This window comes from Haliotis rufescens, unplaced genomic scaffold (genome assembly GCF_023055435.1).
Source record: "Haliotis rufescens isolate VD_foot unplaced genomic scaffold, xgHalRufe1.0.p SCAF_7, whole genome shotgun sequence".
Classification (NCBI taxonomy): Eukaryota; Metazoa; Mollusca; class Gastropoda; order Lepetellida; family Haliotidae; genus Haliotis; species Haliotis rufescens.
In genome coordinates, this window is record NW_025964361.1 from 59566614 (window position 1) to 59592178 (window position 25565).

Sequence of the window (25565 nt, forward strand, 5' to 3'; positions counted from 1 at the left end):
GAGACGTTAAATTTCCTATCATATTCTATGAATGATTAAACGAAGCCAGTCCAAACAATTTCTGGTTTTAAAGTGCTGCTTTGGCGGAGACATGGGGATCGATCAAAAACAGGAACAGACACATTTTCTATTGATTGAAATCGTGTAGCGCATCACTTACATTAGATTTCAATTCCCACTGCTCTTCACACTTCACTTCCAACGCTTGATGTTGCACATCTTTATTGTACAGATATTCAGTACCGTTTTAACACATCATACCTTGCTATATTACCGTCCAGCCACTGCCAACTGACTTCGCACTGCCTACCTGTTGACATAACATGGTTACCTGTACAGTCCGCTTGTGTCCACCCTGTTTCACATCCCCTGTCACAGTCCCCTGTTGAGCCACAGGAAGAGTTCCCCACACAGTGTCTGGATGCACAGATCTTGCCACAGTTAACTCCATAATGATTAATATCACAGGCTGGAAAATTATCGAATAAGCTTTATACTGTGGTATCCCGTGAACCAACATAGGAAACACGACTGGATTTATGTCAATATTTATCTTTATACCCAAACTCTGATCTTAGCCAGTTTTTGACATGTCCAAAAAGAACTCTCCCCAATTTGGTATTTTATGTCTGGAATTCTATGGTTAAATAGTATCATATCATAAAGGAGAATCACTTTCAGCAATTGGGTACAGTTTTATACTCATTTCAATGTTTAATGTAAACTACGGTTATCACCCTCTCTGCAGTCTTCACTCATCCACCTTGGCTCACACCCGGAAACACATGTCCCTTGTACGTGATCACATGGCAAGTCTCCAGCACACTTTCTATCAGAACAATATTTGCTGCAGTTCTGTCCATAACTTCCACTTGGGCATGCTGTTGAGAAATCAAAATGTTCATGAGTATATTACAAAGCATCTATTACTGCGAAGTGTTATGTTTATTACTAGTCTTTATTAGAAAATCTTAAATGTTATTTATCTCTGGTATAAACATAAATGTTGTTTGTGCCATCGCCAGGTATCAGGTAAAACAGGATAGCATCAGCGGTATTGTGTTCTAAACAGTTATTGTTTAAATGTTTGAACAAGACGTCTCCCTTTGCTCTCAAACGAATACACGAAAACCATAAGCAGATAACAGAATATCATACAATTGTTGAATACTATATAACACAGTGTTTAATCATAGTTGCCATGAACACATTAACACATTACAAAAGATCTATATATATGTTTATTGTTTCAAGAAAACAGGATGGATTCCTGTTGTGCATACTCTGATCACAAATCGGTCTCCAAGCCACAATGTATCATTCAGAATGGATCTCAGATTTTCTACATTTTTTTAACAAATGTTTGGCAGTCAAATATTACATACATTGACATATGCATTTTGATTCCAGAGGAACGAGTTATGCCAACACAGCAGTAATTTATACTGTTGATTTAAGGACAGAGCAAATACTGTCAACCCTTTGTTCTGAAAACTATTAAAAACCTTTACCCCTTCACCTCTATGTTCTGTATTTGCGATCCGTTTTATGTCAAAAAACAGGTTCTCGTGCTAAATGTGTCTCTTACCGACCAAACGTAACTCAAACGCAAGACTTCCGATTTTGTCCAAATGTTTGTCATGTATGTAGACTTTAAATTACATGTTCAAAGGTCTTAGGAAAAAATTGATTTAATATGACATAACACCATATTGCACCTCAATAGTCAATAGCTGAAAAACAGTGCAGATGTTATTTCTTTACTACTCTCCCCAATCTGGTCTTTTAAAGTCTGGAATACTATCACTAAATAATAACACTCAAGGAGAGTCACTACGTTCAGCAATTGGGTGCAATTTCGATACATATTTCAATGTTTTGCTGCGTTCAATTTATAATGTAAACTTCGGTTATCACCTTCTCTGCAGTCTTCACTCATCCACCCTGGCTCACACCCGGAAACACATGTTCCCCTTATGTGATCACATGGTGAGTCTCCTGCACACTTCCTGTCTGTGCAATAGTTTCCGCAGTTCTGTCCATAACTTCCACTTGAGCATGCTGTGAAATCATAATGCCATAAGAATATTACAAAACGTCTATTGCTAATTAGTGTTATGATTATAACTAGCCTTGATTAAAAAACCCCACTTAAATGTTATTTAACTCTGGTATAAACATAAATGTAGTTTTTACCATGTGCCAGATAAAATAGGATAGCATCAGTGGTAATGTTTTCTAAATGGTTTCAATGTATGATCAAGCCGTTTCCCATTGCTCTCAAACGAAACCAAAGTAGGCAACATCACATCTTACTCTGGTTAAATAATATATAATAGTGTTTGAACATAGTTGTCATGAACATAATACAAATTTAACAAGGTATATCAATAAGTTCCGTTTTGGAAGCAAAACGGATGAATCCTTATTGAATTTGCTCTGATTATACGTCAGTCTCTAAGCCAGAATGTATCATTCAGAAATGTATCTTAGATATTTTACATTTTTTTGTTCTTTGACCAAATGTTTCGTAACCTCGATATTATTTTATTGTGATACATTTTATGTTTAAAACAGGTTCTCGGGGTTATATTTGCCTTTTACCGACCAAACTTAACTCAAGAGCCGGAACTCTGATTTTGTCCAAATGTTTGTCATGTATGTAGGTTTTCAAATACAGATTCAAAGGTTTCAGGGAATGTTCAATTTGATATAACATAACAACAAATTGCGACTCAACCGTCAATAACTGTGCAAATGTAATAGGTCACATGTTTTGGTAACGTCTTGGTTAATATTCATTTCTAACTGGATAGCAAAAGAAGTGACAGAACAATATGTGAAAAATCTCAGTTTACTGCCTTTGCAGTCGACGTGGGAACTGGCCTATCAAAGCCATAATGTCACAGGCTGGAACATTATCGCATTAGCTTTACACTACCGTATGCCGTAAACGTACCTGTAATCGATGCATAAAATAATTAAATGTTTTGCTGCGTTCAATTTATAATGTAAACTTCGGTTATCACCTTCTCTGCAGTCTTCACCCATCCACCCTGGCTCACACCCGGAAACACATGTCCCCCGTACGTGATCACATGGTGAGTCTCCTGCACAGTTCCTGTCTGTGCAATAGTTTCCGCAGTTCTGTCCATAACTTCCACTTGAGCATGCTGTGAAATCATAATGTCATAAGAATATTACAAAACGTCTATTGCTAACTATCAATCAATCAATCTTTATTGTATGAAAGGCCATTGGCCCATATACACATACAGATAAACAATATAATTTGCAGCTGTACAGCGCATTATATAATTATTGGATAACTAATATGATGCTTGACATGTATTAGAGGTATTGTAATTACAGTGGTAATAACCACAGTGGCAGTAGTAGTATAAAATACAAAAGGAATGGAATAGCATAGCACGACGTTCAATACAAAAGAATCTATCAGTAATATACTCATCATGTCATGACAATTTGACAATGTAAATGTATATGCATTTCTAGTAGAAACAAACAGACAAAAATGAAATGTAGATACTCCTGATCTAGATGCGAAAGTGTTATGATTATAACTAGCCTTAATTATAATAACACTTAAATGTTATTTAATTCTGGTATAAACATAAATGTTGTTTGTGCTGTCGCCAAGGACTAAATAAAACAGGATAGTGTCAGTGGTGGAGTCGATTGTACGATTCCAACTATATTATGAGCAAGTGTTCAACTGTACAAACTCCAGTGCTAGCGCTCTTCTCCTAAGTATGAATGGTCAATATTCCATTATTGGAGTTTTGGTCAAAATCACTCCGTTTCTGATTTTGACAAGAGGACATTTTGTAAATTGAATGTGCATTGAGACCTTCATTAAGTTTGACAAAACGAATGCATTTGGTTATGTGATTTTGTAACCGTTTCAAATACCTTTGTCCTTTAAAGATCTTCTTCATAACCTCTGGTCACATCAGGTTATGATTGTGTTGGTGTAAAATTTTATCATACTTATTTATTAATCACATTGTTTGGCGGCCATATTTGATTAAAATTTCTATCGCCCCGCTTATATCCATCCATTTACCCCTTGGTTATTTTTACCCTCGTGGGTATATCTGCCCCTTGGCATCAATTCCCCGAGTGGTAAATTTGCCCTACCTCCGGTGGTAGAACAAATCTGTTTACCCCACGGGTAACTTTACCCTGAGGGGTTATTATATACATATAAACGCATTCCGTCATTTGCCCTACCAGATTCACTGTCTTGCAACACCCCTATATATTATCAATGGACCAGCTCTCAGGGAATTTCCTGAAAATGTATAAATAGATATTATGCAATCCATATAGAGGAGTTTTAGAGGTCAAAACCAACAACACTGTATTGCTAAATTGAAAAATGCCGGCGAAAGCTGAACGTGCTCCAGGTAATGCATGGTCTGAAGAGGACCAAGTGTATGCTAAACATTTGGATGGAATTACATATACAGGCCCAGCTTCGCGATGAAAGTGCTCCAGATAAAGCCGCTTATCATATAACGGGTAGGTTTCTCGGCAGGATAAATCCAACCGATAAAAACGATATCCGTTGGGGTCATATGAGGTGAGAGATGCAAATATTAAAGGTCAAGTAGGGACTACTTGCACTGTTTATAAACAAACATGGCGTCGCTCTTGTTATTCGCCGATAGAGTCAGAGTCTGGAGAAATTACTGGGATAATTGCTATCATTATGAACAGAATAGTCTTATATACTGAAAATCAGTGTCTAACTGTGATGTAGACACACACATGTAGACAGTTTTGGCAACTTTGGAGATAGAAATTGTGAAACAATTAAGCAAGGGCACTAGTCAAGCGGGATCACGTTCCATATCTGTGCTTGTAGACTTCTGCAGCTTGGAACCCTTTCCACAAATTAAAACAGTTGGATTTGGCCGAAATATGTTCGAATTGTTACCTTGTTTCGTTTTGTCGCTGTGTGTACATCTGACTGCATTTCGTAACGTAATGACAAGTCATAGACTGGGTTAGAGTAGCTTCCCTTTGATAAAGGACAGTTACTCTATAAGACATACCGATGGATTGCCGTGAAAGGCAAGAAAAACAATTTGTGTAGGCAATTGTTGTTTTGCATGTAGGTAGTTACGCCACTGTATAAGAAACAGGTTTCTGTTCGAACTACATTGGCTACTGTCACTGTCCGACTGACATATCACTTTCCATCTGACGTAATAAATATTAATGCGCATATTCCAGGAAAAAATGCAATGTTTAGGTTATGTTTATGAGAGATGGAAAGAGATTTTCGAGGACAGAATTAAAGAATGACATTATATGATAAAGAGGTTATCACGCTTGTGTGTTTGGGGATGGTAAATATCCTGTATTAGGAATAAACACTATGTATTTAACAAGCCAAGGCTCGCTAAATACAATGTTTATTCCTAATACAGGATATTTACCATCCCTAAACACCAAACACACTTGCGTGATAACCTCTATTTACAGTTAGGGGCCTACCTTATATTTGAAATCTTTGAGGCGAGAAAGCGGGTGGGGGAGGGACGTTGTTTTGGAGACAAGATTTTTTAAACAAAACAACTTTTTATATGTCTAAAATTATCCAAACTGCGTGGTATGTTGCACATAATACATCACTGATTTGTCTTATTAAGACGACTCGATTATTTACAGGTAGAATATCGTTATGTGTGTCACTAAACATGTTCAAGATCAAAATTGGTTGCAGTATGAAAAAGTTCCATATGACGTTCTGTGTCATATCTATTCGACCCGATATTATCAGGGTCTGGAAAAGGTTATAATATTTCATTTATACTGATAAGTACAATACATGTAGTTGATGTGCTTTTAATAGTTCCAACCTGGTTCCAACATGAGTGACACTTTTATGATCGCATGCTTTTAAGATTAATATATAGACCTGTTGGGTGTTTGCCGGTAAAAAATGAAAATATTAATTCCGATGCTTACCTTGTCTACAATCTTCACCCATCCACCCTGCCTCACACCCGGAAATACAGGTCCCTCTTACGTGATCACATGGCGAGTCTCCGGCACATCTTCTTTCAATGCAAGAGTTGTTGCAGTTCTGCCCGTAGCTGCCATTTGAACACACTGTGGACAAATAATGATGTAGAACTTAGACACAAATATCTTAAAAGAGTATTAAATGCAAATATCCAAAGGAACATTACCGCATAACGGAGAGAGATTTAACTATTTGCTGTTTGGGACCAAATGCTACTACAGGACGGAATGATTCATTATCATGTTGCCATTACTTGGCCCTAATGTTGCTGACTAATATAACAAACCATAAATCACATGTTGTTGATGTTAGTAATTGAGTAATGATGTGACAATAGCCCAGGAGTGATAATCCCAAGGGATCAAGGAATCTTATTCTGGGCAAGGAAGAACTGCTCTTGTGCACAGTGTCCAAATTTGTCTGCCACAAAAAAAAGTAACATTTCGAGTTGCATCACATCACAGCAGAGCACGTTTGAAAATACACTGCTGATAATAATAGGTAAACAGATGGGGTGTCCATCTTAACTTGATTCAGACATGATCTACATAGCAATGTTTCTACTGATATTCGTTGAAAGTACTTAGAGTACTTAGAGTACAACTTAGTATACAGGATTACTTATTTTACATATCCACTTTACTTTCTCCAACATAATTGCACATAACAAAATATATACGCATGTAAATTGTGTCAGGATACAGTGATGCATAGGATACAGTCTGTCGGATCAATTTCACCTCTACGCTCCAGTCCGGCAGCCAGTCCACAGTCACACAATGCCGACTTAATTCTCTCGCCTGTATTACACCATTCTTCTTCCTCCCCTGGTCTCCAGTTTCCAGTACACACACCACTGACTGAATCACCTCACCTGCATCACATCTGTCTCCCTGCCACCCTGGTCTACAGCTTCCAGTACACACACCACTGACTGAATCACTTCACCTTCATCACATCTGTCTCCCTGCCATCCTGATCTACAGTTTCCTGGACACACACCACTAACTGGGTCACATGCTGCTTGAAAGCAATGGCAGAACTGATTGCAGCTATCACCAAAGAGTCCTGGGCTGCAAACTTAAAATATAATCTTATTTTACATCCTTGTTCCCCAAGTCTTTCAAGTGCAAATGTGTCATAGATATGAACATTTTAATAGCATTCCAACCTGCATTGTTGCTATCAGTGTCACGTCATATTCTCTGGTATTTGAATATAAGAACACACTGCACTGCACACTGTTTTCCTTATCTGTATTAACAATTAAATCGATTAGTTTAACAGTACCTAATATGTATTATGACCTTAGATAAGAAATATATCAACAAAAAGATATTTAATTATTGTGGGGTTTTTACTATTTTATTTTACAGCTTTCTTCGTTTAAATGTAGCAGCATATGTTCGAGGCTGTTACCGTACATTTTACACTAACTTTCTACATACATAAAGAATGTAGGCCATCTGCCCATGTTTACTAAGTAGTGTTTTGGTAAGCAACATAATATGCAGCGTATCTAAATTTCTTAATTTCGCATAAATAACAATATAAACAAACATTGTTAACTTAAGGTGCATTCACACTGTACAACTGGTTGTATGCAATTTGTTGTATGCAAGTAGTTGTTCGAACTGAATACCCACAGCATCGAGTTGCATCCATCACTGATCTCGCAAGATCTCTGACCAAAAGCTTGTGATGCACTACCGGAATCCTGGTTGCTGTGCGAGCATTGCGATTACGCGATACTGGGGCAACTTCTGATTTTGAGTTGAATTTTAATATTGAGTTGTATATTATTGAATCTACTAACCCGTGGAAAAAAATGAAACTAGCTGCTAACCCTACTGGTTTGGAAAGCGAAAAATGTTGTCCAAGTCTCTGTTTTTCTTATGAAAAGAATTCTAAAATGTGGCGACTTTTTTTCGTACATAGATAAAGAACAGTGGGACGAACTGTTTGATTTGACAGCTTCAAGCGAACAAAATACTGACTTTTGTCAGAAAAACATAATGTGACACATTCAATACAAAAACATACTCATTTTATGTGGCAAAATTATATTTCCGCCAAGACATCAAGACACGAGGGAGAAGTCTACATGTACAAAGGAAAACGGCTTGACTCCGCTCGCTATGTTTAACTGTGAGCCACTGTAACACTTTATCCATCATGTCCTTGGTGAACATTTGCTATTGCCCAAGACATTACATTCTTCTATATTTTTGCTCATGTGTACCCAAAATGATCCCACACAGCTATTAATTTTGAAAAGATTGTCATCTAAAATGTCCTGAAAACATATTTCAAATTTGGTAATAATACAGAAGAATGCATACTTAGACATTGCGACTGTGTAGCACACATGTTTTACGTCATTGACTATATGGCTTCATAAATGTCAGTTAAATGGTAAAACAAGGCACAGTTATCTCCTATCAACAATTATCCTTACCATAAATCTCCACCTCACAAAGATTTAGCCCTGTGCTGTGTGTGATGGTGAAGTATCTCCCTGTGCCGTCACACGTCACGTCGTACACGCTGTTGTTTGTTTTAGCTGTGTCAGAGGGGAAGGTGTAGCAGGTGACGCCGGGTGTGAAGCTGCTGGAGTTACTCAGAGTGAGGAGAGCAGTCCTGATCAAATGAGGAGCTAAATCATGCAATGAAAGAAATGATTTACTGACGCAAGGTGCACTGTGCTCTTGAACAATAACAAATAGCTAATCACATGGCACTTGATATGATTCAGTTCACCTATCTTCTTGTTGCTGGAACGTGTGAACGTCAAATAACAGCATGTGACCACATCTAGTTGAAATATGACAGAAACATGTTGTTCCTGATCGGCGTGTACTAAATTGTTTTGTAATATCTTGCAAAATCAACGCTGCCTGAACTGATACATACTTCTTGCCCTGTTGTATATCCTGACGTCGTGTATCCTGTACGGCTGCCCCAGGTCCACTGTCCACGTAGGGTTAGGTGCCGTAGAATGAGAGTGAAAACAGGAGTTGTGGAACAGATCCTGGTCCCGGTTCCCATCCACAACTTTGTCTGCAGTCCAGCCTTTATCTTGTTCATAGTCAGTTGGGGGCGAAGATGCTGTCTTGTGGAAGGCAACGTTCTCTTGTAACAACAAGTACGAAGATAAATTAACTTATCATTGCAATTTACTAAGTTACTACTTAAATCCTAGGTAATTGAGCTTGGTAGATCCAACAGATAAGTGATATCTGCACAATTAATTAGGGATTACTGTTACAGACATGCGGAAATTGTGAATGTTTGAAAGATATATCCCAAAGGACACACACTTCTGTTATAATATCAAAGATCTAACTTCAAACCATTTCAAATATCATGTGACCAGTCGCGTTATGGTGTCAGCATCCGCGTAGCTTTAAAATATATATAACTAGTGGTAGACTAGTTTACTAGGTTTAATATACAAACTACAGATGGGGTGAGTGTGGTGTCATCTGTTTGGATGAAAAAAAGGGATGCAAGGCTTTGAAACATTTTCGATATTTTACAGGATGTTGCTACGAGGTGATTCCCTATGTTGAAACACGAAGGTTAACCCAGAAATCGGCTCTTGCAGACCTAAATTGCGACATCAGTAATTAACCACACAAGATCATTGAATAGTTACCACATTATATTGAAACAAACATGATTAAGCTTACATCAACAAGAGGCAACACAATAGGTCATATAACTGGCAGCAGCAATGAATAATAGGACCTATAATAAGTCAGTGCAACTATGAATATCTAGCATAAAGTCACTGTCGATTATCTTGAACGTGAAAATAGATAGAAAATTGTATTGGGAGCTGCGGCTGTATTGAGAGCTGTTGTCAGTGTTTTCAGATTGGTATCCCATCGACGCTGGGGACTTATATACATAAGACGCAAGTTAGATCGTAGAAGGCCTCTCTCTCTCTCTCTCTCCCTCTCTCTCTCTCTCTCTCTCTCTCATACACACACTTGTGGCAAGAAAACTCACCTCTCTGACAAGTTTGCCCATTCCCACCAAACCAACCTCGATCACATGCACCGTTACAGACTCCAGTTGTCTGGTTACAGGGCGGAGTGCAGTGGCATGAGTAGCTACAGGTGTCTCCGAACTTTTCTCCTTGGCAGGTAATACCTGTATTATGTACAACGAGCTTAGATCAGGTGAATATTCAAATTCATTTTCAAATCTTTATTGTATAAAAGGCTATTGACGGACATAAACGAAGAGCATATTATCAGGCATAATGTCTTCACGATTCTTTTAATTATGTTAATGTTCTGCTCAAAAGCAGATGCCCAACAGATTTTAATTCTTGATAATTTGTGGTTGCCATAAGGCGAATTAATCGTTGGACTGATTGTCGAATTAATATTTATTTGGTATGTATTTCTTTCGGGGGCTTTTTAAGGATGGATCCGGACTTTCGAGACAGCAAGGAAAGGACAGCCAGCCAGAAAGCCAGATCAAGTAACAGACTCAGTATTGTAGATTCATGGCAATACGAATGCATACATCATTAATCAAGAACACATGACGTGTCTGCAATGACTAATTGAAGTAATTATGCAGGAAATGACCAATGCAAATTGTGACAAATGTCCATGTGTACATGTATTACGCGTATGAACGACAACAGCTGATTAAGTTGCATGTGGTGTTTATTAAAAAACCCACAAAAAACCCAATAAAATGTCAGGGATAGATGTTTGTTTGCACTTAATGCCCATGACTTCTGTTGACGGAACCAACTTAGACAAGAGATCTCTGTTTTTTACTTTATTCAGGATTCCACAGCCTGTATATGGCAGAATTTCCAAAAACTATGTGAAGTGCTTATTTGCGCTTCTCGAAGCTGTTGATGTGACAAATGCCAACTTCAAGATAAAATTCTACAGTCAAAGGGACCGAGTCACAGGTTCGAGACAGCGCAAGTATTTGTACCTGTACACGTGATATTTGATGACCACTTATTTCGCATTCACACAGAATGATAGGTTAATGTTTTTAATTACATATTTTGAAGTATATTATCAGAGGAATTTTCCCCATGTCAAGGCTACATTAAGAACATGTAAAGGTGACCGTTTCCATTTGACGCCAAATTTGACACTGCTCTTGTTAAATTTAAAGATGGGGGTCATGATCAATAGTCCAAGGTACTTTTGTTCTTCTACAATATCATAATGAATATACCACTCAAAACTGTTTAACAATCTCACTTATATTTAAGTTTTTGACATGTTGAAATTTAGTTTCCATGCTAAACAATTATCATCGAAAATATTCCGATGCTCTTGCAGCTAATCTACTCTATCAGAAATAAAAATATCATCACCAGAAACATTTTTTGTAAATCATTCAAAAGTTATACTTCTCTTCGACATGTATCAAGACTTTCAGCAGCCAACTCATTAATAAAAAGTAACAATAAATTTGGCTTAATACACCCTGCAAACCACTCATTAAAACTACTGGGAAGAGTGAGGTTGGTTGGATGTATTGTCTGACATGATTCTTCGTGTGAGGGTGTCAATAACCTGAATTTCTTGTTTCGTCCAATCACCAACACAAAAACAACATGAAAGGACGGATACAGCATAAGAATTTGTGACTTTAACTTTATTGCATGCGTTCAGCTCTGAACTCCAGATTTAGTCTACATTTGTACTCTGCCCGAAGTTTGTCCTTGATATAGGCATTCTGGTGTTTGTCCTTAATCTGTATCCCTAAGTACGTTATATTATTTCGAAAATCAGCAAGCTTGCATAGTGCACTTCACATCCCACTATTCTGAGCCACTCACCTAACTTTACAAGTAAGCAAGTAGACCTGGGGTAGGTAGGTCTTCAATTTTCAGTATCAAGATTTTTGCCTGATGCCTGAACTATAGGAGTGTTCAACTGAGGTGAAGAGTTAACAACATGTGTGTGATTCAGTTGTTTACAAATATATTCATCAGAGTTTTGAACATGATCCATCGCATCCCGGGCCTTAGAAACATGTTGATCAACAAGTGAAATGTGTTCTGTGTTATCCCTGCCCATCTAACAGTATCTTCTACATCAACTTGAGTAAGGACATGCAATCTAGCTTCTGCAATTGCCAGATTTTTCTCTTTCCGATTCTGATCTTGTTTTTTCTCTCAATACCAACATACTGTATCTTCGCCTTTAATGCTGCCACCTTAGCCGCTGCATCAGCCCGAGGTTTACTACTATGGTTTGACTGATATCCTATCACTGATTTTGATGGTCATGCACAAGCTGAACACAGTGAAAAAAATATGTTATATTCTGGAATGACACACGCCAGTCAGAAATGAAGTTGAATACAGTACACACAGCAGATGAGCAGCTTCAATCCGGAACTTCCTGAATTATATCCCGTATGCACTTAGTTAAACTATTCTTCGTAACACAGGTGAAATAAGTGAGTGAGTGAGTATGGTTGTATGACGCTTTTAGCAACATTCCAGCAATATCACAGGGGGGGGGGGGGGGGGGGGGGGACACCAGAAATGGGCTTCACACATTGTACCCATGGTCGGGAATCGAACCAGGGTCTTCGGCGTGACGAGCGAAAGCTTTAACCACTAAGCTACCCGACCGCCACACAGGTGAAATAAAGTTTCGTATTGACAGAAAATAGTTCAGTACAAAATGTTTGATGTAATTACTCACATCCTACAATGTTTTTTACTGTAACGGATCTTGATTTGAAGAATAGAGATTATTTCACTCGTCTACATGACGTTCCATACTCTTCATGATGTGACCATGGACGCATCACACTTCACACAGTTTTATGGATTTATTACTGAGAGCCGTCGTCGTTGGTCCCATAGAAACATTGTAAGGATTCATGACTACGTCACACATCATCGCAAACATACTGTTTCAGTTGACAGGTTCAATGTGTATAGAAATCGCAATGACACACGACCGACTATGTCAATTAGATAGAGGCCTATAGCTTTATCACGAACTCCCCTTGCATCTTTGCACATAGTACAGGTGTCTTCTTAAAGCGGTAAGCTGCCGCGGATTTGGGGAATGGGTGCTTACCTCCCTTACCCGAATAGTTCTATTGCACACTGATTTTGCAATGCTGCGTGTGTTATTCAGGCAGGCAGGGAGAACCATGCCAGGGAGAAATTCATGTCCGTCCTGTTACTCAGTACTTTACTCCCTGCATGCTATTGCAACATATTATTCAGCAAGAATAAATGCCAGGCTTCCAATAAAGTATTGGATAAGAGCGCAAGCCCCAATAAAATATTTTTGACCGTTTTTGTCATTATATCTTGTTTTTTTCATGATCATATGCGTGATACTAGGTCAGTATGCAAAAATGAGTACTGTATTTGTACATGTGTATTTACATTGTAAATGTCTTGGTGCAAAAGTACTTAATACCTCATGCAACACAATACTAGTCACAATGTTCAGTAATACTGCTCAACACGCCTTAGTCCTTTGGGACACACGTCACATTTACTGTCAAACAGAACGTTGCATATTAACTTTCCATTTCACATTCTTCCTATCAGTGCAACGTACATATTCGTTCCATGCACTGATTTCTTAAAACACACAATGAAAATATTCTGAACTCTTTTTCTGTGATCAATTTCTTTTCCCCCAACAAACTCACTCAAAAGAAATGAAATTGCACTTCTTAAAATCCTTATCAAAAATTTTCCCCTCACTCAATCACTTTTCCACATGCACTTCAAATGAAAATGTCACCAATTCCAATCATTCTGATTACACGTTACAGTTATAATTACTTGGTGCCCAAATTTATTTTGGTACTTTCATACCTTCCATATATTTCTGTTACCTGTAATCACTAATCAACAAAACATTTTGTGAAAATATAACTCCTTTTTACTACGTTTTCTTCTTACGATTTCATATGATGGTTTATGGTCATATGGGTTACTTATTTCTATAAAATCAACAGGTTGGTCTGTATTTTGCAATTCATTCTTTTCTGAAAAGAAGTTAATTTAGCACTGTTGAAATCGTTGCTTTCATTGATGTACTTAGTCACATTAATGCATCTATAATTGTGCCGAACAAAGCAGCAAATCTGTGTCACGCTGACTGCCTATCGGGGTGTGTTCAATAACATGACCTCTTAATTTCAAATGATATGCAAATAAAAGTGACAAAGCCCCTTGCATATTCTTTCAGAGTTGACTGTACCTTATCACGAGCATGCGTTTATAAATGAAATCTTTACTTGGAGTTGAATGTTGTAACTTTTATCAAACAACCTTGGAGCAAGTGTCGCATGGCACTCTTTGAAACCTTCGTGGAAAGAACGTGCTCGATTTACCTCAAAAGTTGTGAAAATGTAGGCACCAAAGGCTAGAGTTAATAGAATATTGCTCGACATACAAGGAACGTTGACGATTTGGAAGTCATTCCAAACAGATTCAAATGTCATTATTTGTTTCAATGTTACTAACCTGGGATATATAATTATATGACACATCACCACTGCCTGTATCGATAGTTTACATCTCATACACGACGGAAATATCACACTTGGGGAAAATTGGTAACCTGTGGAAATTTTGTGAAGAATGACAGCGTGTGACTGCTCCGAGAAGGATTAGAAAATCAGCTTTTTAGTTATGGAGATGAAGTAGGATTTAACGTTCCGTTCAAGGTTAATTCATTTACATATCATCGCGCATGCACGTGTGTTTCTGGCTGCTTGTACTAGTCCGGACCTTAACACGACCCAGGGTCCAGAACGGATCAAAACAACTTGTACTCTCGTTGTACGGACTGGCCATTGGTCAAAGCAATACGTGACCGGTCAGCCAGTCGACAAAAAACAAGATGTTTACTACAACTTACCTGCTACAAGTTGCAACAAACAGGCTGACAACACCACACTGACAGTCGGTCGCCACACACCCATGTTGGACAACCAGAAAGTTGTTCCCCTTGACTGCAAAACCGGGTTACCTATTGCAACACGGGTACATCTAGTACTGCACACCCTATAATAAACATGTAAACATCTGAAATGCATGTCTGTCTTTGTCCTTGATCACAAAAACATACATAAGGCTCAGACTTCATATTTAAACAAACGTCTCATTTCGGTCAATTCGTCAAGGAAATATTTCATAAATGGAAGCGTATTAAAATTCATAACATGGACACGTTTGTGACCAAGTAACATTTTCAGATGGTATGTTATTGATGGGTGGCGCATTTACGATCCCCGCTTATGTGGAGACTTTTCATAAAGTGAGAAAAGTCTACGCTCATAAGGTTATGAACTGAAAACTGGTTTACATTAGTCGCATGAAAGAGACACGCACAACAAGTGTCTTGTGTGTAGGGATCAGACACTCTCCCTCACTGTGTTATGGTACAAATGAGTCAGACAAACCATAATAATATAATCGATGAGACCGACACACACGACTTTTGTATTATAGTAGTTGTATGGAGTCATTGGCGGCTGTCGACTAAATGGAGAGTTTGCAGCAGATGTTACATACTTAATTTCTATGACAGTCATACTTCCTTAATAGTGTGGATAGGTGAAAAGCATACATACGTAACATGATTCAAAGTGACTGTATAGTGTGTATTTGAGCGAGTGGAACAACTGAAGTGTGAATTCGGGTGGTTTCATCAACATAATAGGACATGTTCATGATCAAGCTGCAGTACACACATGGGTATACAAGTTATCAGGAAAACACGCACAACTTCCTTCTAGTGTTAGGTAAAAGTAATAATGTCATGATTATACATTATAAAGACTTGGCTATTTGAGTTCGTTATCAGATTGAGGTACGAGTATGTTTAAAACTCGCAATGAAAGGGTGTATATTACAACATAATGTGATTAAGTCTCACTGGATATGGAAGAAAACACATCTACTTCCCTGTGGCATTCTAAGGTGTACCTCTACTGATGGTTGTAAGTTACAACTTACTCATTGTGCATTGCCAAAGGATAGTCATACCCATACATCAGCTGCCAACTGCTACAGAAAGAGCGATTACGAACAATGTTTAGTTGCATGTTATATGCATACTGTAGTGTTCGCTTTTATACTTGGATACCATTAATAGTCTTCTAAAACAATAAACTTATAAATGAGTTCCATATGTTCTGAGACAGTTATATTGCAATGTTCCATTGCTGCACTTACTTACATTACTGTATGTTTAGTGATACCAATCGAACAGCAACTCTGTGTGACATAGGGATGTGTACCATTGACATTCATTGACACATGAATTTGTGCTTTTCAAGGTGACTTTATCGAAGAAAAGTATCGTTTCATCCCTTTGCGCTCCAGCAGACAAATGATTTGAAACGTAAAGCTAACTGGGCCAAGCCTGCTCATTGGTGATGACAATTATCGTGACTGAAACTAACCTTGGGTGGCAACAGTGTTACAAGAAGGTAAATGCGAACGTATCATGTCCTTGGTGAAATAAAGACTAGAAACAACTTAAAAGCAACATACAATGACTGAAACCCTACCTGCTATAAGCTGTATCCAACACGCAGGAAACACTGATCAGTCAGTATCCACACACCCACCACGTGTGACAACCAGGAAGTTGATTCCGCTTGGCCGTGCAGATGGGGCCACCTATTACTACACGTATAAATGTTATGCTGCTCACCTTTAAAATACACATTGTAGTCTATAAGCGGTGTCTGCTTTCATACAATGTAAATATCTAAAATGCATGTATTTTTGTAGCTTCAAGGGCATGTTTATACATAACGTGGACATAGTGCACAAGTGTATGGGCATGCCACAATGACGGTATTTTATGGTGGGCGCCTGCGTTGACGGAAGAATGTGTTTCCTTTGTATGATGAGTATAAATGTTGTTTGCAATGTTATTCTGAAGAATGAGTGAGTTTTGTCAACGCCGCTTGCACGGTATTTCACATAAATCAGGGTGTCAGCTTGATGTGGGTAGAAAGCCCCAAATGGTGCAGGTCTTAGACTTTTACCACTTTGGTTAAATCCAATAATGTGGTGCTGACGGGACTTTATGTTCCTCCCTAATGTAGTTAAGGGTAATGCTTAAAGGTCAAAACAGGGACATATTGAAAGTGGGATAACGTGAGACACCACATAGTTTGGATCATCAGTACAAAGATACGTTTTGTTATGCCATTAAATTCAATCAAGTTGGTTCAAAAAATAACAAAGCAACAAATGGAACTATTATAGGTATGGATTCAGAATACTTCATTATCATTACATTAAAAATATGCAATAGTGGGAGAGTAAATGTCTAAAATTAGATTGTGAATAACTGCTATATTGACGTTAGAATTGAATACATTAAGCAACACTATATTGTACTCTGTACATTTAATTATACGTTTAAGGAGAGACAGACCACGACACTCACAAAACAGCACAGCTTATGCGTGGTAGAATCTTGGTCAAATAAAAACGTTTTTTGAGAGAAGAATAACAGGGGTACGGTGACGGATAATCAGCCAGGACATACAATGCACCGAATTCTATTTATAATTGCTTTTTACAACACTTATTGAGCACCGAGGACTCCAAATTGTCACTTTAAAGTTGCTTCAATTGTGTATGTTCACATGCTATTTAAGGTTATAAATGCAAAGCAGCATACCCCGTGTCACATACATAATCCATGTATGCATATTAACACACTGCAATTCAACCCTTGTGATATCACCGGGCTCAATCTCCCTTACCTTTGCGACGTATGAGGATATGTTGAGACCTTTTCGTTTGCATTTGGTTTAACGGTGCTATGTAAAATTAATATGAAACGTCATCGCCAGAGAATAACGAGTTTCGATTATCCAACGAAACAGAATTCATTGGGTGTAAAAGGAAAATAATTATGGCGAAAACAATATGAATGGACCACTGAAAATCAATCATGACACAGGTGCTCGCGAAATTGCTAAACACAACTTGAATAAAAAAGGTAGCTTATTTTGTCTGACGCCGCACAGCAGTTATGCCACAAGTGCATGTAAACAAAACTCTGGTGACACCAGAGCAATCAGTGATTTTATTGAAACTTAAAACTAGATTTCACTTTTGAATTACGTCTGTTGTGTACAATAAATGTCAAAATGGAAATGGAACTCTTTAACAGACAGAGGTAATGCAAAAGGCACCATGCTTTTCAAATTGACAGGTAAAGGAGACAATTTGACAATTCATAAGGCAGACACAAACCTTTATCTGTAACAGCAAGTTTAGTTAACGGCTATGGTGCACGTACTACGACCTGCGTTATCAAAATGTGTGACCATTAGACATATATCCTGTTGGACGCTTACTTTACTTACAACGATGGTTCAGCGAATACTCGCTGATGAACTAAATGTAGGTACATGATTATTTGTGTTAGCATAGATTTAGACAAGTCTAAGCACCTGCACTCGGAGATGTTTATGCAAAGGTTATATATTGTGAATGCTCAGAGCCACGAGTAATTATTTATTTGTCTATGTTTTTATTTGTGTGAATACACTCAATCTGTCCTATGTACTTATATGTATCAGTGATTTATTTTGTTCTATAAGTCATGGAAAATGCATACACACGCCCTCCATGGCATATTTGGTATATGAATCAGACACACACAACTCCCTGAGTGTCAGATTAGGAATTAGGGTTAGAATCATGAAATGAGATATTCCCCCTGTGTTGCATTGGTCATAGAAATCAGACGAACACACTCTCATCACTCTTCATCAATCTATGCACACGCTATTTGTGTTATGTTAGTAATTGGTCAGACAGAATAACCAGTTTTTATAACTAGATATGGAAGGGCAACAGGGGATGTTTGGTAAACAAAAACTAACAGGTATTGGAAATTTAATATGGAGTATACAGTATCTCCACTGAGGCAATGTCCATACTGTCTTACACATGTGAATATACAGTTCTGTCGGTTGTCATAGTTATCATCCGTAGTATGGTCTATTATGGTCTAGAAGCTCAAGAACCAAGTGTCATCTGAATAAACAACAATAACAAGCATGAAGCTTAAATTTACGTGAATCAATGTTGATTGCATATTGTTCGTATTGTTCGGTAAGGTGTCCCATGTGTCATATTCTGTGGCCACAACATCCTGTTTGATAAACAAACTTTAATCTATGAGTTGACGCACATGTGCAAGGCCGTGAAGAACATGGCCACTTTACGTGTACACATGTTGAGGAAATTCATCATTTTACTTGAAAGATTATATTAGTTGAGACAGACTACTAAGTGAATTGCAAGATAAGCATGGGTACATCAACATGGCAGAGCCAGCCAACTAAGATATAAGAGTGAGTGAGTGAGTTGAAACTTTACATCGCATCGGCAATATTGCAGCCATATCGCGATCAGAACAAGTTTAATACTTATTAAATACCTGTTGACAAAGGAAAGTAAAACAGTGAGGTAAGTCTCACGGTTTAGGTATGAATCAAACCAGAACAAATGATTTTTTCATTGGTTTATTTAGTATAAAAGGTAGCCACCCCACTGGGGACAAAGATATAAGAGGAAGTGTGAACCCTGAAAACATGTTAACACATAAAAACCTGCAATAACAGACCATTGTTCATTGGGCAATGGAGCATGCGATCAACCACAACCAGACACGCCCCTTATAATAGCTTCCTCCAGTGAAGTGTTATCAACACATCAACATACCGTATGCACAATATTTGAAAGAAAATGTGTATGATACGATTGAAAACCTGATCTATTTTAAGAAAAGTATAATTATCAAATCGTGTGATTTCGTATGTATTTGTGCTTATGTTATTGTATAAGGTAAACATACATCATATGGAAATGAATATAGATGAAAGCTTTTACGTTCTATCACCAGGTAAAGTTGATCGAACACTGTACTTTAATCCTGACCCGTGTAAGAATATATGTATGCATATATATGAACATTATTACATATATGTGTATACCTTCACTTATGTTTCTCCCACACTTTGTTATTATACAGTTAGCAAAGTTTAGTATATTTTATCAGTGAAAAAACGATGGATATGAAATTATCATATGTGACATAATATGTATATAAAGAAATACAAACGCCTCAACTCACACAAATAAAGTCATCTTAGCTAATCTACTCATCATGTGATTCTCATTGCTTTATAATGCATGTGTACAAAGTGAACAGGTGTTATCATATATTTTTGGTCACTATTTTCTTTTTTCCGACTTATTGTATCTGTTTTGGTGGACTGATGATTCTGTGTCGTTAACCTTTTGTGTTGATAAGCAGAAGGTAAAAACTTAGATGTGAATGAAACTTTTCCATGACAGTTTCTAATCCTGGCTGCAGACACCAAGATTCATATTTGGAATTTTACGAGGATGATACTGTTGAGGCTGGATGTTTAATAATCCCAAATTTGCTAACACATAACCGAAATAAGGAATACCCTACCAACAAACTCACTGCAGAATAACTATTTGACCAACCAAGCAGTACTGCTGTTTACATCTCTGCAACCAGGACTTTACAGGGGCATGTTGGCTATCACGTTGCATCAAATTGTGAACAAAGAAAACAACCGTGGAATAAAACAATAAAGCCATACTCTCTCTCTCTCTCTCTCTCTTTCTCTTATATTGATGACATAATGCTTTATCGATTTTGATTTTTAAATAAACCATGCAGCAAGACTAATAGCGATACAACTCCTGGCTATAATTTGAACGAGACACAATAGGAACGGTATCACCCACTTCATATGAAAAAGCCTTTATCCTCCTGTGACACATTTAATCACAATATTCTACTGAATTATCAACCAATGTAATAATAGTTATACAATAATACCAAATTGTTATAAGTTCATAATATTATCTGAGTTTTATCTAGTTTTTCCTCTATTTTCCTTTATGCCGCTTTTAGCAATATTCCAACAATATCACGGCGGGGGACACCAGAAATGGGCTTCACACATTGTACCCATGTACTCCCGGGCCTTCATCGTGACGAGCGAACGCTTTAACCTCTAGGCTACCCCACCGACCCCATTTGAGTAGAAGGTTTGGTGTTCGATCTCCGGCCGCGTTATGTCAAAAGACGTTGTAAGATGGTACTTGTTGTCACCCTGCCTGGCGCTCGGCATCAAGGGGCTAAAACAAGCCCGAACTGGGCGATTATTAAAAACATCAGTTTGAATTTCTTTTCCTTCAAGGGTTGTAAAGATAAAACTTCATTCAAGGGAAGTAACTATACTTGATTGAATATATAGCATGAATAGTGATGTGGATTATATATTGATATCATAATAATGAAGCAGAACATGATGCATACCCAGCCATGTCGGGACCATGTCATAAACAACGAAAAAGGCGTTAGGTCGACCATGGCGGCCTCTTAACTTTGGCCACCGTCATATAGCTGGAATATTGCTGAGTGCGGCGTTAAACAACAAGCAAACAAACACAATCTTAACTTTGAAGAGAATGTTATTGCCGGTAAAGATACCAAAACTCTCACAAACAAATCACTGGGTTAAATGTTGGGGACAGGGAATACTGATTCAGCAGACAATGGATATAACTAGGATTTGAATAAGTGGTTGATTTCTGTTTCAAAAATACATTTTGAAGTTACGAAATATGTGGTGGTGGAGGTGGTGATTATTCGTACATCATCGTAGTTTGCAAACATAATGTATACAAACATTGCTATTTCCTTTACTTTCACTTCGCAGATACAGTTCACATAAATAATAATGGCCGCTTATATTTCATACCTATTCTGGGTCAGTGGCAAAATAAATACAAACGTTTGGGTAATTCATTCTTATATTCCTGCTTCAAGAGCAAAGGGTTGCCAAGTCGCCCATGGCGTCAGAATCGGATGAACGAGACCCTAGTCGCACCAGGATCCGTTGATCGCGAATTTGAATCACAGATTCGTTGTGATTATGATCCGTGTTTTGTCAGCATTCCATCCATAATGTGAAGACGTTCCTTTTCTTACTCATCGTAAGTGATATTTTAAGTGTCGAAATGCAAAGTGCCTCATGAAAACGTTGAATATGCCAAGTAATGCTGTTCATGGAAAACGCCCCGGTAGCAATATCAGATGAAATTATGTCTTCAGTAACTTACAACTCACGCCCATTCACTTATAGAAGATGGAACGAAAATGAAACCTAAAAAGAAAAGAAAAGCCACGCAAGTATTTGAGGTAAACTTATTCTTAGTATATGAAATGATAACTGCGTGATCATATAAAATCCACATTTTATTTGAGGCCTTATTTATTTGAGGCTGACAGCTGGAGATCTACTCGCAAGAGGAGTTATGATTCTGAGTTACACAGAATAACGTATGGTTGATAATTGTTTTAGCTGACACACCAGCCCAGCCTTAGTGTTAATTTGTAGACATTTCACAATAAATCTCTGGAATGACATCGCTTGTCCAATCAAAATATATTTGCTAGCTAAATTGCAGCTAGTTTAAATTTTTAAAACTTTTAGAATAGCTTTCTTCTGCCAAGTTACCTTGCTAGTAAAACCCAAAGTAAATGCATACTCAGTATCTGTCTTCACAAGAATCGAATCAAAACATTTGAAAGAACCTGTCCATATTTCTGTAATTTCGTTAAATCAAATCAATCTCTATGCAATAAATATCAAATTCTAAAAAAACCGTGCACACTCTTTTTGCGTTTTTACAAAGATATCAAATTGTTTTTTTTTATACTTTGCGACTTTCATAATATATATAATATATAATAGAGAAATAACGTCCATGTGCATCTAGAAATCTCATTCGCTTTACCAGCAATATATCACATACAAATCGGAAAGAGAAAATAAAAAAGATGTGCATATGGATTTCATAAAAAATAATTTGCTACGAGTGCAACCAGAAAACCAGGTTTTGCCTTGCAACAAGAGGTCATGAATAATACAACGCAAAATATCAAGTTCATAAAAATATTGTGAATGTAACAAAATTAAAACTATGAAAATTATTTTCCCTAATAAAATGGAATTCAAGGATGGAGCTTCCGGTATGTTTCATTTTTGACGGTATGATGTCCTTAAAGTTGCAGTCTTACAGAATATTGGTAAGCTGTGATGATATGTCATTGTTTCTCTATAATATTGAACGTTTCCTTTAGGCCACTGTTTCATACAGTCGCTTCCATGGAAGATTCGGTTCTTGTTGTCACATGTTGGCGTAAACTCCACGTGTCTCCAGTCGCCGCTGAGTAAACTCCAGACATAGTCTCACGTCAGCCTGGAATATTAGGTTACATGATATTATGACACAGGCTGTGTTCAGACGCTGTTAGTGGAGAACATGGTAAACAGAGGGTGCCAATATATTCTAAATAATGATTCCATATCCATGATAAAATAGATAATCGTTAAACTGCAATGACATGATGTCAGGTGCAATGGGATTTAACGTCGTGTTTAAGATTATTGTACTTATATATCGACGGGCATTTACCAATGTGTGTTTGCGTGTGTGTCTGCTTGTACTAGTCCAGACTAATAGGCGTTTTATAGTGCTAGCTCATGGCACGAAGATACCACGCGGCAGTGTATCATGACTACTCAACTCAGTCACAGAAAACTGACTTTTCCAGCCGGCCAGTCTTTGTTTTAGCCCTTTAACATCAAACCCCATCGGGTTTGACACGATCGGGGATCGGAGTAATGACATGAATGACATGGCTAAGTCAAGCTACACGCAGGCTACACTGTCTGTAATCAGCAAAGATCTCTGCGACTACCTCTGTGAATGGTGGACCTCCCAGACGTGTGTAAAGTTGTCGCATGTTGTTGATGACGTCCACTCTACCGTCGTCCTGCAGTCTGCTGGCGATGTTCACAAGAAGCACCAGGAGTCGACACTCGCTCATACAGCTGAAATACACACAGGTGAGGTGAGGTGAAATTGGGTTTAACGTCGCGTCCAAGATTATTGCACTTATATAGCGGCGTGCAAGCACGTGTATGTGTGTGTGTGGCTGCTTGTACTAGTCCGGACTGATGCCGATTTATAGTGCTAGCTCACTGAGATACCATGCCGCAGTTTAACATGAATACCCCACTCAGACACAGTATACTGACTCCGAGCCGACCAGTCCTTGTTTTAGCCCCTTAATGCCGAGCGCCAGACAGGGTAACAACAAGTACAATCTTTTAACGTCTTTTTGTATGACGCGGCCCGGGATCGAACCCCGGACCTTCCGCTCTCCGGGCGGACGCTCTACCACAAGACCACGGAGGCGGTGAAATACACACAGTCATGCTCAAGAGATGTGATGTATTCGGTGACAGTGTGGTTGTTTTGTTGCAGAAAGGGCATGTCCCTGAGGTGTTCAAGTGTTTAGATGGTTCCGTATATACTTACTCAGAAATGATCATGCTGCAGACTCGTTCCGGATCATTGGTCCATGTCAGAAAGCTATCAATAAGCAAATCAAGTTCCGCGTCACGTGCACTTCCGGTGTTGTGGTAGTGTTGTATAACAGTGACCTCGCCACTATCCTGAAACAATAAATGTTGAATGGGATTGCTTGAAGAAAGCTTGTTAGTTCTTACCTAATCTATTTTTGACACAGCTAAGATGACGTAAGAAGCAGGTTACCCGAGAATATTCTTTTATAATAACAAGTAATGAATTAAGCCAGTAAAGTAAAACATCCATGTAATAGGGACATCAGTGTTTAGATTAAATGACCCAGGTTAGTTACCAATTAAATACCAAGGTTTAAAACAGAACTGGATTATTTATTTTGTTAAGAACGCGTACCTTTAATTTGACTTCAACCGTGTTTAGTAAGATGTTGTCAGACAATGGGGTAGATCTGCAAACAGTCACTTCGAACCTCATGGTTGTCACTGAAGTTTCAGATGTTGGTAGATAACACTGAAAGAGAATCATTTATGAGTTGGTCTATTTTGTTTCTAGATACGATGTACCCTGCGACACTGTTATGTCATGGTTATAGAGTAAATAGAGGTGATCACGCGGGTGTGCTGTATCATGTGGCGAGTTTATTCCTAACATAAGATAATGCCACGCGTCCTAACCTTTTTATCATACAATGTCATTCTTAAATTAATATCCTGAATTTTTTTTCGGCACTCACAGGCAGTCCTTAAACAAAAGCCAGTTTTGCGGGAATATACGTATGGATATATTACGACACAAGGTCGATCAATGATAAGTCACTCGTATAATGACAACAGTTAATATAGTTCCAACTGAAACTTCCAAAATCCAAGTGCTTTAGACAGTGGCGTAGCTACTATTATTTTTTAATGTCATTCATGCCCCCGGTAATTTTATTGCCCTTTGCCAACGAGAAGCTACTCTAATTAATGCAATGTCCCGTCTGCCCGGTTTGTGATAAAGTTAACAAATGCAGTGAGATGGCTTATATAACGACAACAT

General features: G+C 38.0%; 2 protein-coding genes across 8 annotated transcripts in view; both read right to left on the bottom strand.

Moving 5' to 3' along the window:
- Positions 1–16729, bottom strand: part of LOC124125609 (multiple epidermal growth factor-like domains protein 10) — a 123008-nt gene extending 106279 nt beyond the window's left edge. Inside the window, exons 1-11 of one of the 3 annotated variants that reach the window (XM_048387370.1) lie at positions 16616–16729; positions 14959–15104; positions 10073–10216; positions 8972–9190; positions 8517–8714; positions 7007–7138; positions 6001–6144; positions 3030–3173; positions 1918–2061; positions 738–881; positions 332–469 (exon numbers count right to left, since the gene is read on the bottom strand). In XM_048387370.1, the coding sequence (XP_048243327.1) occupies positions 332–469; positions 738–881; positions 1918–2061; positions 3030–3173; positions 6001–6144; positions 7007–7138; positions 8517–8714; positions 8972–9190; positions 10073–10216; positions 14959–15022 (1471 nt within the window). In that variant the 5' untranslated portion in view covers positions 15023–15104; positions 16616–16729. The remainder of the gene's footprint in view (positions 1–331; positions 470–737; positions 882–1917; positions 2062–3029; positions 3174–6000; positions 6145–7006; positions 7139–8516; positions 8715–8971; positions 9191–10072; positions 10217–14958; positions 15105–16615) is intronic. The other 2 variants (XM_048387371.1, XM_048387369.1) reach the window with 2 other exon arrangements.
- Positions 16730–22389: 5660 nt separating this feature from the next.
- Positions 22390–25565, bottom strand: part of LOC124147532 — a 159542-nt gene continuing 156366 nt past the window's right edge. For 3 of the 5 annotated variants that reach the window (XM_048387368.1, XM_048387367.1, XM_048387365.1), the window contains 4 exons: positions 24921–25037; positions 24519–24655; positions 23896–24028; positions 22390–23393 (listed from right to left, as the gene is read on the bottom strand). In XM_048387368.1, the coding sequence (XP_048243325.1) occupies positions 23322–23393; positions 23896–24028; positions 24519–24655; positions 24921–25037 (459 nt within the window). In that variant the 3' untranslated portion in view covers positions 22390–23321. The remainder of the gene's footprint in view (positions 23394–23895; positions 24029–24518; positions 24656–24920; positions 25038–25565) is intronic. The other 2 variants (XR_007218934.1, XM_048387366.1) reach the window with 2 other exon arrangements.